The sequence below is a fragment of the Salvia miltiorrhiza genome, unplaced genomic scaffold (genome assembly GCF_028751815.1).
Source record: "Salvia miltiorrhiza cultivar Shanhuang (shh) unplaced genomic scaffold, IMPLAD_Smil_shh original_scaffold_266, whole genome shotgun sequence".
Taxonomy (NCBI): Eukaryota; Viridiplantae; Streptophyta; class Magnoliopsida; order Lamiales; family Lamiaceae; genus Salvia; species Salvia miltiorrhiza.
The window spans coordinates 98,164-117,524 of record NW_026651513.1 but is presented as its reverse complement, the minus strand read 5'-3'; the positions used below and the strand labels follow the sequence as shown (position 1 = coordinate 117,524).

At 37.1% G+C, this 19,361-nt stretch overlaps 1 protein-coding gene across 2 annotated transcripts; it reads right to left on the bottom strand.

Annotated features, from left to right (window-relative positions):
• Positions 1 to 4,078: 4,078 nt before the first annotated feature.
• Positions 4,079 to 9,661, bottom strand: LOC131003739 (protein WEAK CHLOROPLAST MOVEMENT UNDER BLUE LIGHT 1-like). Of its 2 annotated transcripts, none has more exons than XM_057930283.1 (3): positions 9,527 to 9,661; positions 6,675 to 7,983; positions 4,079 to 6,202 (listed from the first exon to the last, which is right to left on the bottom strand). In XM_057930283.1, exons 2-3 carry the CDS (start codon positions 7,947 to 7,949, stop codon positions 4,382 to 4,384), a joined length of 3,096 nt encoding a protein of 1,031 aa, XP_057786266.1. In that variant the 5' UTR covers positions 7,950 to 7,983; positions 9,527 to 9,661; the 3' UTR covers positions 4,079 to 4,381. The 2 variants fall into 2 exon arrangements, with proteins under 2 accessions (XP_057786266.1, XP_057786267.1); XM_057930284.1 differs by having other exon boundaries at positions 6,675 to 7,979; positions 9,527 to 9,639.
• Between the last annotated feature and the right edge of the window lie 9,700 nt (positions 9,662 to 19,361).

The following is a 19,361-nucleotide window of genomic DNA, read 5'->3' as shown; positions in this document are numbered from 1 at the left end:
GTATTGCAACTTTAATTTTCTTTTCTTTTTGTTTCTTTTCTTGCTGCAAAAAGGAGACCGACCATATTTTCTACCATATTCTATAAATTGTCTTTAATTTTCTGACTTAGCCTATATTAAAGCAACGAAGAAAGTTTGTTTATTCCAATCTTGGACAAAATTTAATTTATATCAATCAGATAATTGGGGATAAATATATTGGCGTGAATACGAACTCGTAGGAAAAGCGGATCGAAGATGGAAATTAAAATGAAAGAGAATGAGCCGAAATGACAAAAGCGCGCGCCTCGGAGGAGGAGTGAAGGATTTTCTGAAGGTTCCAGCAGCCGAGGCCTGAGACGCTGCCGCCTGCTGATTTCCTCTCCATCCAAATAAACCAAGTCATAAGGCAAGGAATTGAGAAATAAATGTGTGCTCGAGGGAACAAGCGTATGGTCATGCTCTCAAGTCACATGTTATCTTTTAAGATCTAAATGAGATGAGTTTCATGTTTGAAAGTAAGATACGGTTTTACAAGCTCCAAATTAATATGATGATGCTCAAAAGTTCAATACTTCAAGCTCCAAATGAGATGATTATCATAAGTCCAATACTTAAAAAGCAGATGGAGTCTTTCCAAATAACACCATGCTTTCGACATCCAATGACCAATGTTCAACATTCAGATGTGATCTTTTGAGCTCCGATATTCAAAAATTCAATGGTCAAAAGTTAGTTTTGATCTTTCAAGCTACAATGGAATAATGTTAATGTTCAAAATTCTAATGCTAAAGAAGAGACATGAGGTGAACAGCTAGCCATTGGAATCTCTTTCAAAGGCGAAAAGATCATATTTCCTAGATGTGATCCAAAGGAGATCGTTTAATGGCACAAACTGGACTCTAAATTATTCTAAACGTGGTTTTTTTAATTAGTAAAATATATAAAATGACGTAGTTTAATATCATGTAAGTAAAATAAAAAAAATTCTAAATACGTCGTAGCATCCGGCGAGCCACGTTTTAGCCCGATTTATTGAAACAATTATTAAAGTCAAGTACAATATACATACAATGCTCAAGCAAACAAATATATGTACTATAATAAACGCCAAATAATTCAATAGTTGCAATTTGAATTTTTTTTAGTGAACTAGCTAATTAATTAATTAAGTCTGTGCACTTATCCCATAAGTTAATAACAAAGTCAAATTAACTGCGGTTCCCTCTAAAAAATCACATAAATAGTCTTTATGCTCTACTGTAGAATTTTGCACGACATAAGTGGAGTTCCAACCAGTTGATACGTCATTGAAAAAAATTGTATAAGGATTTTTTTTGTGACGATGATATTTTTGTCATTTTTAGCCATAAATATCTATTATGCAAAATTTTAACAACTTTTCTTATTTGCTAACACTATCATTAAAAAGTCCAATAACATCTTGAACATATAAATTCAAAATATGACAATACACCTACTATGAAAAATATTTTTCATTAAAAGGACCACATGCTTGAATAAGTTCGAAACATTAAATATGAATATGGGACTAGAACAAATAGTAAATTAAACATTTTATTGAATTTAAGACAATCACATGTATATAAATTCTAAACGGATTTGAACATTAATCTACATGTCTACGTGAAATTTATATAAAATCACCTTTTAATCAAGTTTGAGACGATACGAGATGAGATGGTGCTCAACACTTGATTTTGACATTTCAAATTTCAAACAAGATGATGCTCAAAAGATAGAGATGGTTTATTATGCTATAGGCGAGATGATGATCATAATTTAATTATGATTTTTTAAACTCCAGACGAAATGATCGTGATGATTACAAGTAGTTCTAGTCTTTCAAATTTCAAACGACGTGATGCTCAAACTTAGTTCTAATCTTTCAAACTCGAAATAAGATGATGCTCTTAAATAAATTCTGATCTTTCAAGCTTTAAACGTGATGATGCTCATAAGTCAGTTGTGATCTTAAAAGCTCCAAATGATATGATGCTTACCAATTAGTTCTGATCCTTCAAACTCCAAAAAAGATGACCCTCAGAAGTTAACTATGTCTAGATAGTGATGAAAATGCTCAGAAATCCGACGCTCAAAAGTCAAATGTGGTATTTCAAGTTCCAAACGAGATGATGATGTTCAGCAGTCCGAAACTTAAAAGTCAAATTTTGTCCATTGAGCTTCATATAATAATGGTCTTACAAGGCGTGGATGTGATTATGTTTAGATGATACATGTAGCTTAAATTATTTTTTATATGTCAATTTAAAAAATTTGTACAAAATTAATAAATTTTGTTTATATACGATTAACAGCAAATGTTGCACATTAATCCTCCATTATATAATTTACATTTTTTTTCTTCTTCTTATGTTTTTAAAATCTTTAATTCGACATCGATTTTTGCAAAACTCCCTCCGTCCGCGATATCGTTTCCACATTTGCTATTTCGGTGCGTCCGCAATATCGTTCCCACTTCCATTTATAGAAGTAGGGTCCACAAACTTCCTCTCACAACAATAGTGAGACCAAAACTCCATTCACTATAATATTCACTACTTTTCTTAAAACTCGCGCCGTCCACAATATGGAAACAATATCGCGGACGGAGAGAATATAAAAGAGTATTTATATTATTTCAATAAAAAAATACACATTTAATCAAAGAAAATGATTGAGATTAATATAATGTGAAAGGTACCACCGATTTAATTTGATCAAATAAGTTAATTAAAAAATAAATTATATAAAAACTATTCATAAACTATGACATTAAAAATATTATAAAGAGATTATAAATCACGACATAAAGTGATTCCTCCATAAGTTACACGCTAGCTAGTTTCAAAACGGTGGGATACTTTGAATTCGAAACCCTAGGAATTATTGAATCCATCAAGCATAAACACTTAATTATCGATTGGGAGATACAAAAAATTTATCGATTGGATCATCTGCCCCAACATTTATTGAGTCGTGCTATTAATTTCATTGTTTTAAAATTATTTATTACTAATATAAAAATTATTCCACCGGTTCCATTATTTATGAGTTATCCCATGTAATATGATTTGTTTTCCTCTTGAGCCATAATTGGAGCTTAATTTAAGTTCTTCATATCAACCTCTTATTATACTCTCTCTCTACCCTTTTTTTTTTTTTTGATGAAATTACATTATAAATAATACAAACCACACACACCCCACCTAGTGGTTATTGTGGCCGAGAGTACTCGAACCTGTGACCTATTGGACAACAGGCAACCACCCCAACCACTAGGCCATCCCAAGGGGAAGACGACCGTGACGAAGATGCCAAGCACCCCAGCATCGTTTTGCTGGAGTCAACTGCTCTATCCTCGTTCTCTTGCTCTATCCCAAGGCTATCACTTTAGCCATCCATCGCCGCCTCCACCTCCATCCTCGGCTGGTTCTCCACCCGCCACAATACCCCTCTCTACCCCTCCTTGAAAGATTCCATTGCTTCTCTCTTTTTCTCATCCACGATCCACCCCCTCCTTTCTCTCTTTGTCACCACGCCGTTTCAGGATCAGCGAATCCGAATTCACACACACAAATACAAGGCATTTCGATACAAAGGCAACTGCTTCGAGCCTAAGAGCTTAAATGTCAATTGTCAACAGTGGGCCCTCCTTTCAATTGCAATATGATTCATTCAGCCTTTTTTCACAATTTTCGATGATGGATTGTGAATTGAGGGGGTCGAAATAATAATACTCCATTCGTCCCACTTTAATAGACTCGTTTTCCTTTTTGGGACGTCAGATTAGAATAGACTTGTTTTTCATTTTGAATAAATGTAATTAATTGGTGTGGATCACACCACTTTCCTCCTAAAAAGTAAGTTTATTAATTTATATGGAGAAAAGAAATGAGCCTATTAGAGTGAGACGGAGGGAGTACTATACACACTAATTTTGGATTAACTAACCTTAATAATAAATTATTAATTCAAAAATATAAATATAAGAAAATAATCATAAACTCTAAGAGGGCGTTTACTAAGCATGATTGAGTATTTTTATCCTCAAGAGTAAATCTCACCCTTTACATGGGATAAGAATCAAGTAAAATTAGCTTGAATGATAAAAAATAATCAAGGGCCTTGTGATATCCCAAAGTTGCAATCCATCAAAGTAAACAAAGGATTAATAAGCCTTACTATTTTTATCTATCAAGGCTAATCCTACAAAGTAAACGCCCCCTAAATGAATTAGTGAATCCTAATTAATTATCTTAAAATAACACTAAAATATAATGAATTAAAATTAAAAAAAATTAAAAGTGGGACACCACTAAAAAAGGGATAGAGGGTCCCATCCCATGTGAGATACGAAAAATTTGAAGAGATGATTACTCTACTCTCCCTTGGACGAATGCGATGATTTCTTTCTTCCAAGGAACATGAAGATTCTTGGGAAGAATGATTTCTTCTTCTTCTTAGCTTTCCCGTCTGCAGTGGAGTCTCCGCCTTTGGTGGTAGTGCCTTTGGGAGACTTTTGATGGTGGTCATGATTCTTAGATTCTTTCCCATCTTTTGAACTTCTACCAGTATTTATAGGTGGTGGACCAAGGGATTCAGCATTCTTCCGTTTGTACTCGTGATCAGCTCTCCACTTTCTGAGTTCTTGTTCAACACCGAGTTTCCTCTCCGTGGCTTGCTCGGCCTTCTGCAAGGCAACCTCGAGCGCATCCTTTCTCCTTGACATATCGCGGCTCACTTCCTCGAGTTTACTCAAGCTCTTGAGCTCCGACTCCTTGGCCGCCTCGATCTGAGACATAGCTGCGGCCACCCTCGCGTTTGCTTGCTCCTCGGCCTCGTGAGCCCTCTTGCTGAGCTCGTAGTACTCTTCTAAAGATAGTGTGATTCCGTTTGCTGAATCCTCTTCGACGTTCCTTTGAGCAGACTCGCTCTCCTGCAATGCACTTATAGCTGCCAGTGCCAGCCTCTCGGCCGCCTTTGCAGCTTCGATTTCTTTCTGAACTGCGCGTAGTTTACCTTCCCTCGTGCTTACCTCCGCCTTGGCCTCCTCTGCTTCGTCTCTTGCTCTCTTGAGCTCCTCGCCGGCTGTTCGTGCAAGCTCCTTTGCCTGTTCCGCCTCTTGAGCTGCCTTCTGTAGTTGCATGGGAAGCTCAACCAGTTTCTCTCTCTCCTCTTGCTCCTTCGTCTGCATGATGCCAATTTCTGACTTCACCCTATTCAGCTCTGCTTCGAGGGATGCAGCTGCAGCCGACGCCGTCCCTTCCCTCTCTTGGATGGCCTGAAGCTCCACGCTTTCATTCTCCAGCTGCGATTTCAACGACGCCGAGGCCACCTTCAAGATGTTCACTTCCTTGGTTGCTTTCTCTATTTTGAGCTTTACGTCTGATAGCTCCTTCTTCGCTGCATTGATGGCGGTCTCAATGTCCGCGCGAGTTTTTGTCACGGGCTCTTTCAGTGGATCCCCGTTACCGGTTTCCTCCGATTTGGATTCCATATAAGCAGCCAATTCAGCCTTCAAATCCTGCAGCAACCTCTTCGCTTCAGCCAGCTTCGATTTCAATTCTTTCGTTGTGATCATTTGCCGGTTTAGTTTCTCGAGCTCTTCCTCAGCCTGTTTTAGCTCCACCTCCCAGTTAAGACTGTCTTGCTCTTTAGCCATAACCGCTCCGATTCTATGCTCCTCCGCCTCCAAATGTGCGGAATGTGCAGAATCCAACGATTGTTTCAGAGTAATAAGTTCGATTGTCAAGCTCTCCACTGACTTCTCAACTTGTTTAGATGCAAAGAGAGCTTCTTCGGCTTTTCTCTCAGCTGCTTCTTTCTCAGCTATCAGCAAGTCATAATCTCGTCTGAGTTGCTCGAGTTCGTCTTTAACAGATTTGAGCTCCGAAACTGCAGCTGCGTGTCGTGCCTTGGCGACCTCAAGCTGCGCCTTGGCAGCAAAGCTAGCCTCATCAGCGATCCCTTGCTCCATCTCTTCCACCCTCAGCTTCGCAAGTTCGGAATCCTGTTTTGCTTGTTGCTCTTCTGTTTGTGCTCTTTCAAGATTAAGCTTTAGTTCTTCTATTAGTCTTTTAGTGCTTTCTAGCTTCTTCAGGACTTGGATTTTCGCCTCGTTGGCCGCCTGACATTGTTGCTTATACGACGGCATTTCCTCCTGCGCTTTGTCGAGCTCTTGCTCTATGAACTTCCGTCTCTGCATTCACAACCAGATCTCTTTACTAATCATTGCTTATTTGTATAGGGTTAAGCATAGTTTGTGTCACCAAGTTTCAACATTTTTTTAAAAATGTTCCAAATTTATGTTCACATCATATGTCCGGCCTTACAGAATCCAATGACGAAATAATGAGTCACCTAGCCAGAATCTGCATTATTCAATCTAAAATTGTAGAAAAAACCCGTAACTCTAAGAATCCACTTAAGAATCTAGCGAGATTACTCATCATTCATCGCCGAATTCTGTAAGACACATAAATCAAACTTTTTGTAAAGTTGAGGGCTTTTGAAGTGAAAACATAAGCTGGGGGCATTTCCTAACAAATGCTGAAAGTTAGGGATTAAGCCTTTTGTATGCAACAAGGTATGAAAGCATGATTCAGTGTGGCTAGTCGTAAATAAGTGCAAAATACCTGAACGAGAAAAGCTACAGAGAAAGGAAACTATACCTCGACAGTATGCACGCGGTGGGCCTTCCAGTCGACAATCCCCCCAAACTTTGAAACGGCGGCCTTGACAGACTCGAAGGGTGCTGCTGTGTCGATTTGTGTTCTGGTTAAGCCGCCGGGATTGTCAGTCCCTTTGGCAGAATCAGTGGTTTTTGGACTTGGAGTACTGCTACTATAATTAGCAGGAACTTTGGCAATGATATCAACACTAACACATCTTCTGTGGTACGGAGATGAAACCGAAGGCACGCAGTCATCATCTGTTGTTGGTCGCGCAACTATCTTGCCTTCTGCCTTGTCATCTCCAAGTGTATGTCCATTGGAAACGTCGTTTCTACTCGTTTTCACTTCCAACGCGCTCGAGGACTTGGATTCTCCATAAGTTGCGTAACTATAATGGTTAGCCCCTCCCCCTCCGGGAGGATCTCCATCTTCCGGTACCATGAGTATGCTGTCTATAGGCGCGCCCAAGTTCTGCGGTGGAGCATCTTTTTCAGCAGAAGGCGAAACGTCGGCTGACTTGGGTGCTTCTGATTGAGAATTACTACTCTGTTCGGCTGTTGAAACCGAAACCGCAGTAGCTGATTTGTTCTCATCTTCGGAGGACATTAGTGCCACTGCAGGGGAAGCTTTACCTTTAGCCGTTGGATCTGATTCGTTCGAATGCGTAGAAGGAGCAGTGTCTTCAGCCGTTGAAACAACATCACTTGATCTCTTCTGGTCTTCTACAGGAGAGGCTTTATCTTCAGCAGCAGCAGCAGCAGCTGTGTTGTGATCATCTTCCAAAGACTTAAGCGGAGCTGGCGAAGCTCTGTCTTCAGTGGGTGAAACGGCAGCAGGTGGCGTGTTCTCGTCTTCTAAAGACTTGACCGCCAATGCAGGATAAGCTCCATCTTCACGACTTGGAACAGCGGCAGATGATGCGTCCGTTTTCTCATCTTCTACTGCCGGTGCAGGAGAAGCTCTATCTCCGACACCTGATATGTTCGTATTCTCATCTTCTAAAGACGCGGCTGCTACTGCAGGAGAAGCTCTATCTTCGGAACCGGAAGCAGCAGCAACATCTGATTTGTTCTCGTCTTCTAGAGACGCGACTGCCCGTGCAAAAGCAGCTCTACCTTCCGAACTTGAGAAAATAGCAGCTGGCCTGTTCTCCTCATCTGCCGCTAGTGGTGAAGTTCTACTTCCAGGTGATGAAACATTAGTAGTTGACGCGTTGTCGTCGACAGAAGCATACGGGGAATCGTCATCGTCGGAATTTATAGCTCCCTCCATCCGGATAGAATGCTAAGAGAAGCTAACCAACTATCTGAAATATGATTAGTTAGAGTTTTCTACTATCAAGGTTTTGAAATGCGTTTTAATGGCCCTCAAAGGCATGAGCCTCGAGGCGGTCCGAGACGTAAATCATAAAGTTATAGTAACTAATATAATAAAACACATATACATAGCAAATATATGAAAACACATAAACATAAGTTCTTTCTTGAGTACAATCAATTCTACTTGCTATATCTAGTAGATAATTCCTTGAGCACAACTTAAGGAATCTCAGAACAAGGAAATCAATCCCACAAATCAATCATATATCATCTTAAAAAATAATCTTATTTTGGATTCTCATGAATGCAAACCTATTCTATCCAGAAAACACGAAGTGCTACATCAACATTCTATCATGAGAAATTATACAACAGTTGAAATCTAGATGCGCAGTTACACTATCTGAATCTTATCATCTATTCACTGTGACTCTATGTGTAACTTGAGCACTGAAAAGATAGCCATTGTTCATATTGATTAGGTGTAATTGTGCCTATATACACAAACTTTCACCCAATTCTTATCATGGCTAGTTGAAGTAGTAGTGTAAACATCCAATTAAATTAGTTAGTTTATCGGTTGTTTAAGCCATGTAGACATTTCAGGAGTTCACCTCAGCATTAATTTGGAGCAATTGACAATCGGGTGAAAAATCAGAACAATTAAAACTCTGTGCATTTGCCATTAGAATTCTAATTCATATACAAAACTAAAATTTGATGAAAGTTCTTGTATTTAGACGCAGTTACTATACACCTATTGATAGATCAACTCCTATTCCTTTTTTCCTCTCTTTATCTATTTATAACCTGAAATTGAAAAGTATAAATTATCAATTGTATGCGAAGTACTGAATCTTTTGTTCAATAACATGCCTAGGCGCATATTGCCATCAACTAATTGTTTAATTTATGTTCAAAAAGTTAGGCATTATATATATTGTACCTAAAGTTGTGTAGTAATAAGCTAGAGTATTTCGTGTCTGAAATAATGAATTAACAATACTTTATGCGATGAGGTTGCAAGTAAAGATCAAGATTCAAGACCCCAATTCTGACATAAATCGCTCAAAACATTATTTTATTTCCAATCTAAATTAGGAGCTATCAATCACGAACAAATGACACAAGATTCCTACAATACATTTTCCATTAATTATAGCTGTTTAACAGATGAGGAAATCGGATTGCCTAGTTGTTTCAAGAAAATAAATAATTCCCTTCAAACCCTGCTACGAGATTGTAGTTTCTCATATTATCTCCACAATAAAAGCGCTCATTAATTGATATAATCATAGTTAAGTCGGCATTCAGAAAATTTCAAAACAAGCAGATGATTAGTTATAATATAACACAATCTCTTACTCGCTGAATAAATCCCATAAATTAATGATTAATTAACCAAGAGCTCATCATATCGCCATTTCTGCAATGTATAAAGCAAAATGCAACAGCTAGGCAATGTAAATAAATGAAGAAAACAAAAAGGAAACATTAAAAAAAGCTAACCGTAAAGAGAGAAGAACGTACCAAGAATCACGAGAAAACGACAATGAAGACGAAAGTCAAATGAAAAGATTAGAAGATAAAGACAAAAACTTTTTATTGTCATTTTTTGGCTCCTAAAATAACTCTCAGCTCCCAGAAATACTCTCTCCCCAAAAATAGTAAATTAATTAAATAAAGCTACAGCGCATATTGTCGGTGCTCGGTGCGCGTGTACGATGTAATAATAATGATTATAGTGTAAGGAACAAGTGGATGTAGCTTAGGCTCTCGTATTAACATCAATTCTAACCGGTTTTTACAATATTCGGTATTGGATCGATTTTGACCGATTTTTATTGGGTTGCGCTTTGGACTGCAACATTAAAGTAGGTTATCCGACCCAATCCTCCATGTGGCAGGAGACGAGTGATTGAGGATGCGGGTGCGAAACTGAGAGCATGCCGATGAGTGCGGTGGCGGATCCAGGATTTTTAAATTGAGGGTACGAAAAAATAATCTCATAAACATAAATACAAAAAATACTTAATTTAATGTTAAGAATTGTGTGTTCCGAAATATTGTTAGAACAAGAAAAATAAATTACATAACTATCACTCTCCCTCTAATTCTTTTGTGTGATTCTTACATCATTTATTAATTTTAGTTGGGCCTAAAGCCCAAGCTAAAGCTAAATTAATTCACTTGAGTGACTTGGCCGGTGGGAAGTGGGAACTTCGGGGTACAAATACAAGTCAAATACATATTAATCCCCTAAATGCATAATATTATTAGTATAAATTTTCTTTTTTTGGGGGTACAGCTGTACCCCCACCGCCCTTGCCTGGATCTGCTACTGGATGAGTGACTGGCAAAGCAGCAACACGGGTGCGATAGAGTAGGTTAATTTGAGTTGCACATTACAGTGGGTCAACTTGAACAATAGAATAGGTTACCCGACCCAATCATCCATGTGGCACGAGGTGAGTGATTGAGGGCGCGGGTGCGGAACTGAGAGCATGCCCACAAGTGGCTGGCAAAGCAGCAACACAAGTGTGATATAGGAGACGCATCAACTGAAAGGAGAGGTGACTCAGACGCTAGGCAGAGGTGCGCTCATTGAAAGGAGAGGCGGTACAGGCGCAAAGTAGGGGACGTAGGGCTTGAGGCGCACCGGCGGGAAGGTAAGGCGGTAGAATCATTGCGGCTAGGGTTGTCAAACGGTTCGAATTTAGGTGTACCGAATCAAAATTTTCGATTACCCGAACCCGAAATTCACCTAATAATTAATACTATCCGAACTCGTACTAAAATTTTAGTTCGATTATTCGATAACCGACTCTGTTAACCAAGTCGCTTATTTGGATAACCGAACAACCAAAAATTGAACTCAAAATTTGTATTCAACACAGCCCAATCTCAAAAAAGAAAAATCAGCAGGAACCCAGAAATTGAAAAAACATGTTTTCTATTAATGTAAAAGCAAGAGCTGGAGAAGAACAAATGTACATGAGAAGAATAATGTTACATATTTCAATTTGAGTAAAACTAAAAAGATGAATGAGATTTAATTCAACATAAACAATGAGGTTTAAACACTTGAGCATTCAACAAATAATCCCCAACTCAGCTGGTGAATTCAAAATTCTGAATCCTAAATGTTTAAGCTTCCACACAATGATAATAATGAAAAACATTCTAAATTTTATATACTTTTACTCTTACATAGATGTAAGAACATATTGAGAAGAACACACAAGATAAGTTTCTAGCGGGTGGCGGGGCAACAGTGTGGCTGAAGGTCGCACTGGAGAGCGGCAACAACTTGAGTTGTTGTTGCGGCCTGCGGTGTGGCGACGATAGCGCACAGCTGGGCGGTGCGGCTAGAGGGCGGTGGCCGGCGGCAACAACCGAGTTTGAGAGACGAGTGTGTGAGTCTTGGTTAATCGTGAATTAGGGATTAGAATTTAGAAATTAGAAATTAGAAATTAAAAAGTATATATATATATATATATATATATATATATAGGGGGCCGCTCCAATGAGACCCCCTAATTTTAGTGAGATCTAGGGCACGATTTGGTGCGTTTATTTTATCAATCCTATGGCTGATATTGTATCTGGAGGGTGATTTTTTTTCGCAGGGTTCGAATCCTGGAGGGAGCATAATATTTTAAATTTTGTTATTCATTAGTATATACTGCATTGTTCATCAGTATATACGGTCCTGTTCATCAGTATATATGTCTTATTCATTACGAATTTTTTAAATTTTAATTTTCATCAGTATATACATCTTGTTCATTAGATATACGTTTTGTTCATTAGTATTATATGTCTTATTCATTGTCCTAGTGTTTCACGAAAAATAAGGGGTCTCACTGGAGCGCGCCCCTATATATATATATATATATATATATAGGCCAAGGTTCAATGAAGAAGGCCTAAATGTAAGAAAGAATAAAGAAGTAATCTCATCCGTTGATCTTATCTAATCTAACGGACATGATTTGTTCACGCCATGTTCAACGGATTTTTTCGTTGAACATATGGGGGGTCGAAACCCATAACCCCCAAAAATATTGTATATGTTCACGAATGTTCAACGAAAAAATTCGTTGAACATGGCGTGAACAAATCATGTCCGTTAGATTAGATAAGATCAACGGATGAGATTACTTCTCTCTTCTTTCTTACATTTAGGCCTTTTTCATTGAACCTAACCCTATATATATATATATATATATATATATATATATATATATATATATATAGGGGGCCGCTCCAATGAGACCCCCTAATTTTAGTGAGATCTAGGGCACGATCTGGTGCGTTTATTTTATCAATCTTATGGCTGATATTGTATCTGGAGGGTGATTTTTTTTCGCAGGGTTCGAATCCTGGAGGGAGCAGAATATTTTAAATTTTGTTATTCATCAGTAATACTGCATTGTTCATCAGTATATACGGCCCTGTTCATCAGTATACATGTCTTATTCATTACGAATTTTTTAAATTTTATTTTTCACCAGTATATACATCTTGTTCATTAGATATACGTTTTGTTCATTAGTATTATATGTCTTATTCATTGTACTCATGTTACACGAAAAATAGGGGGTCTCACTGGAGCGCGCCCCTATATATATATATATATATATATATAGGGACACGCTCCAGTGAGACCCTTCATTTTTTGTGTAACATGAGGACAATGAATAAGACATATAATACTAATGAACAAAACGTATATCTAACGAACAAGATGTATATACTGATGAAAAACAAAATTTAAAAAATTGGTAATGAATAAGACATATATACTGATGAACAAGACAATATATACTGATGAAGAATGCAGTATATACTAATGAATAACAAAATTTAAAATATTCTGCTCCCTCCAGGATTCGAACCATGTGAAAAAAAATCTCTCTCCAGATACAATATCAGCCATAGGATTGATAAAATAAACGCACCAGATCGTGCCTCATATTACACGAAAATTAGGGGGTCTCATTGGAGCGGCCCCCTATATATATATATATATATATAATATGAACCATTATTAACCAATGGATCTACGACTAGATTTGATCACAAGAATTATACTTAAAATCTCTCTGACTACATATTTAGGATAGAAAGGTAATTTGTGATTTTCGGTTATTATTATTTCCTTAATTAAAGGGATTGTGTTATTCAATCACAATTAAGGGTTTTATCTCTATATTTCTTTTGAACTCCTTAACACGCAAACATAGAAACATAATTAAAAAAAAAAACACAATTTGTCAAAGGAGTTTCACAGACTGCTCATTATTCACATGGAGAATGAAGGTATGTTTTTTTTTTCTATACACGCAAACAACCAACTAGAATTTGACTTATTTCACTTATTTTTTATTCACCGACAATTACATAATGATTCATACAAGAATCACAGGTATTCGTTCGAATCTTATAAACATATTCATAATCTATAATGAACAAGTCCTTGTTTCGTTGCTAATACTTTGACGAAGTACACATACTTTTTTATTCATCCACATTTATAAAGCGATTCATACATCGATACCTTTTTGTTCGTTCAATTGGTATGCACATGCTCATACTTTTGTGATTGACACATTAATTGTACTGTTGAACAATCATATGAATTGACGTATGAATCGACATGAATAGGATGCATTGGCACATGAATAATTTAGTGTATGCGCATGAATATGATACATCAGTATGTGAATAATACAGTATATGCGCGTGAATGAAATGCATTAGTACATGAATAATTGTATGCGCATGAATAGGATGCCATTAATAATTTTAAAGTTTCATGTATAATTTTTGTAGCTCGATATGTATCTTTGTAGTTCGACATGAATAGGATGCATTACTTGAAGCTAGGCGATTACTTCTTCATGTACCACTGAATTAACTTATGTTCATCATATTATTGGATAGTATGGATACAATTGCATCCTATTAATTAATTCAATATAGAAAAAACATCATTTACCATCTTGATTGCTCGAAATGAATACGAAGTATTACTGTGTGAATCATTCTGATTACGAATGTAAATGTTATTATATTGTGACGTATAATGGTATCTAATTTTTTATTGCTAAAATATTTGAACAATTTCTTGACATTTAATGAATTTATAGACTGTGCATGAATTTTGGCAGTCCTTGTCTTCTTCGCAGGAGCTACCGGAGATCCCAAACCAACTACGGGGATTGCCGAATTTTCAGCGGGGCCTGCGTTAGATGTCTCCTTGATCTTCCTCTTCAGTTTTTCACCTAATGCAACAATAAAATATGAATCATCAAACAATCTTAAATATAAATGAAACTGCACATCTAAACAACACAATACGATGAACAAATTGTCCTTAAATATGACATACCATTGACCATCAACCGCAAAAAGCCTGTTAAAGTTGGGTCATTCCGAAGCTTAGTACGTACTGTAAAACATATTTCATATATACATTAGTTGTGAGCACAAAATTCAGAATCAAAATACCCATAGACTTATATAAAATTAATAAATTATAGAGACATTCAATCAAGTTTGCTCGACTGGAACTATCAATATTACTTCCACAGTTTGTAACTAGCTCACCCTTCTCCTTGACACTAGCTGCATACATATATATACACCAATCATCAATCTTAACCACCCCACGTCTATTCGGAATAAATATAACATACTTTCAATTCATGAGATGTGTATATCAAATCAAGAAACAATTAAATTAATGTTAATATGATAAACACCCTAAATCGAAACACCTTTGTAGATCCAACACACGTGCAATTATAGGGATGTCAATTCAACCCGAAACCTGTGGCTGGCCCGATTAACCCGTCAATTCGAGAGGGCTAGGGTTGAAAATTTTCAACCCGATAAAAATTACAACCCGACTAACCCGTAACCGAATAGCCCGACACCCGATAGGGTCGGCCCGACTAACCCGATGGGCTAGCCCGAAACCCGAATACATAACATAAAATATTTAGATATAAAAATTAAAAAATGACAAAATATTATAAAGTCTCATCATTTCACTTTTCTGTATTTTTGAGATGCTTTGATTTTATGAGTTCAAACTATTGTTTGATATTTTATTGTTTTTCTTTAACAAAGTTGAACATTTTATTGTTACCAACTTATTTTATATGTTATGTAATCTTGATTTTTTTCTTCAATACCTTATATTTTTGCATTTCATGCTTGCTATATAATTTATATATTTGATTTCTATGTATATTTTATACATTATACATTAGATCGTTAAGAATAAAAAAAATAAAAATAGTTATTTTATTTTTACGCCTTTAACTCGATTAGCCCGATGGGCTAGCCCAAAACCCGAACGTTTAGGGTTAGGGGTGAAAATTTATAACCCGACAAAATCCTCAACCCGATTAGCCCGCACCCAATTAACCCGAAATCCGATAGGGCTTGCCCGAAATCCGGTGGGTTGGCCCGATTGACATCCTTACGTGCAAATCGATGGTTAACGAGGTTTCAACTTTGAATTATAATACTTAAATTTGACAGGGATGCATATTGATACACACGTATTTGAAAACGAAAAATAGGGACCACACAAAAGAGTACCACCCAAAAAAAATTGTATACAAATCCAACCCTATTTCGTTTCATTCCACATATGCGAACACACCCAAACCTCAAAAAGGTGCAAAGAGCTTTAACCCAAATCAAAAAAATAACACAACCAAATAAATTTCACATGAATTCAAACTAATAATTCATAAATCATAGCAACTCAAATCTCACTCGATTGATTCGGTTTAGTTTGTGTCATTGTTAAACCGGATTGTTGTAAATGTTCTGTGAACGTCGCCGGAAAATCGTAGCTATTCAAGCCTGTGCCGCCTTGAGTTGATTCAAAAAAATACGTCAAACATTCAAAAAAATTCAAATGAATTCAAATTGATAATTCGTAAATCATAGCAAATCAGATGTCACCCGAATGATTCGGTTAGTTCGTGCCATTGCTAAGCCGGAATATTGTAAAGGTTCTGTTGATGTCGCCGGAAAATCATAGCTATTCAAGCCTTTGCCGCCTCCAGTTGATGCAAATAGGGATTGAACCCTACTTATTTTTCTTTTTAAATGAAGTTCTATCTACAAAAGTCAACCGGTTCATCTATATAAAAGTAATTAGGTTGGATGCATTTAATTGTTTCAGTCATTCGAAATCTTTAATAACAAATAAATTTAGACGCAAAAATTGATAGAATTTTGTTACCAACATGGAAAGTCAAATATCAATTGCAAATTTTCAAGTTTAGAATTAGGTTGTAAAATATGTACAAAAAGTCAAACTCAATGCCAATTGCAAATTTTCTTATGCAGATTTCAGGTTCGAAATTTTATATATGTTGACTTGCCGATTTTCAAGTTCAGAATTTGGTTCTTCACTTGCTGATTGTTGTACAATTTTATATATGTTTGGTACTTGGGTTTGAAAAAAATAAGGACAATCGGGTACTGATTACTTGTTTAATCTTGAGGAGATTTTGAAAATTAAAATAAATCAGGTAATTTAGAGTATCTGAATATCCGATTCGGGTATTAGGGTACCCGATTTAAATATCGGTACCGGTACCGATACAAGCATTTCCACATTTTTCGGGTTCGGGTACCCAATTTTTTTCAGGTAGGGTACCCGAACCCGACCTGATTGCCACCCCTAGACTCGTCCACCACAAAATCCTGGTCGTCGAAACTGCGCAAGGTGATCTTCTTGCTCCCCGCGGACGACGACATCGTCTCAAAATTCAATATTGATATGAGCAAAGGAGACTTGGGCATCATTTTCAACGGCCCGTATATATTGCGGGCTGGCTCGACCCGGCCCGAAAATGTAAAGCAAATCACCAGAATTGAACGCAGCCAAACTCCTTTCTACCAAGATCAATAGAACAGTAACCAAGAAAACGAAAAATGAAAAATGAAAAATGAGCAAGGCGATTTTACGTGGTTCGGTGATAATCACCTACATCCACGGTAGACAACGTATTTCTTATTGATGATTTGAGATTAGTACAATTCACAACTGAGCTTCGAGCTCCACTCACACAGCTACGCTTAGCTCTCTGTTCACACTCTCTCAATCCTCTTTTCACTCTCTCTCATGGAATGAAAGCTTTTCGTAACCGAAAACTAATGGAGATCTTGGGAGATTTATACTCCTCTACAATCACAACTAATCACAAGAATGGATGGCTCAGATTAGTTTCATAACAACTAGTCTACAACTAAAAGCTATAACCTCACTGTAGCCGATTGCTCCCCATGCATGCAATATTTGTGAAGTAGTTAGATGAAAGCATATCTCACAAATCTCCACCTTGCTTCATCAACTCGAACACTGCTATCTACAAACCAACGTCCAAACATCACATCATCTTCACCAATTTGAGACAATGCTCAAACTTGGCTCTAGGTAAAGCTTTCGTTAAAGTATCTGCTGCATTCTCCTCTGTTGGAACCTTTGACACTTGAATAACTCCTTTATTCACCAAATCACGAACAAAATGATAACGCACATCAATGTGCTTAGATCGTTCATGAAAAACCTGATGCTTTGCTAGATACAAAACACTTTGATTATCGCATAATATCTCAACATAACTCTGTGTAATCCCAAAATCTGCCAAAATTCCCTTAAGCCAAACCCCTTCTTTAATAGCTTCAGTCATCGCCATATACTCTGCCTCAGTGGTTGATAAAGCAACAACATGTTGCAAGAGAGATCTCCAAGAAACAGCAGTACCATACAAAGTGAAAATATACCATGTTTGAGATCTTCTACTGTGTATGTTTGCTGCATAATCAGCATCCACAAATCCAATTAATGGATTTCCTTTGTAGTCAGCTTTCTTTTCAAACATGATTCCTAGATTAGCTGAACCTTTAGCATACCTGAAAACTTGCTTTAATGCCTCCCAATGAGGCCTTCCAGGATCAGCCATAAACCTACTCAAAACACTGATAGAATATGCTAAATCTGGTCTGGTACATATCATCAGATACATAATGCTTCCAACAGCATTAGAGTAAGGTATTCCTCTCATGTCTTCCTTTTCAGCTCGAGTCTCCGGCCTTTGCTTGTACTCAACTTCAGCTGTTGATTCATGGGAATAGTTGCAGACTTTGCTTCATTCATTTTGAATTTCTTCAAAACTTTGAGAATGTAGTCTTTCTGTAGTATGCATATACTCCAATGATCCTTGTTTCTAATGATGTCTATTCCCAAAATCCTCCTGGCCTCACCTAATTCCTTCATCTCAAAAACAGATTTCAGTTCAGCTTTTATCAGATTGATCTGTCCTCTTTCTCTACTGGCTATTAAGATATCATCTACATATAGAAGTAGTTATACCATTGGTTTTCTTCCTTCCCTTTTCAAATACACACAGCTGTCATGCTTAGATTTGATAAATCCTGATTTCATCATGAAATCATCAATTCTAATGTACTACTGCCTTGAACTTTGCTTTAAACCATATAATGATCTCTTTAACAGACAAACTTTTCCATCTCCTTCACTAAAACCTTCTGGTTGTTACATGAATATAGTTTCCTCTAGACTCCCATTCAAGAAAGCAGTCTTAACATCCAATTGCTCAAGATACATTTCATGCTGTACAACCAAGGACAAGAGCAGCCTTATGGAACAATGCTTTACTACCGGGGAAAACACCTCATTAAAATCTATCCCTTCCTTTTGTGTGAATCCTTTTGCTACTAGCCTAGCCTTATATCTTGTTGTCTCATTTCCATTCACTATCTAAAACTTTCTCTTGTAAATCCACTTACACCCAACAGGCTTTTGATGCTTTGGCCTCTTAACCAGTATCCAAGTATTATTTTTGTGAAGTGATTCAAGTTCTTCCTTCATTGCCTGAATCCAGTGTTCCTTTTCAGGGCTCTTCATAACATCTTTAAAAGTTGATGGCTCATGATACTCTATGTTTTCTGCTACACTTAATGCATAAGCAATTAAGTCAGCATGGCCATACCTGTCTGGTGGCTTGATTCTCCTGCTCTCCCTGTCCCTTGTAAGTTGATAGCCTTGTATCTCGGTGTTGGATGTAATTTTAGATGAGTCATCAACATCTTCCTGTGTATCTTCATCTAAATCAGTCTGAGGCATTGAGCTTTTGGACTCCACCTCAACTTCTGCACTGCAATCACCCTTGTTGCTGTTAAAACCTTTTTGAGTGTTATTCTCTTCTTTCTTATATGGCATAATATCCTCACTAAAAACCACATCTCTGCTGATCATGATCTTTTCAAGCCTCTTTTCAGTGCACCACAATCTATAGCCTTTAAC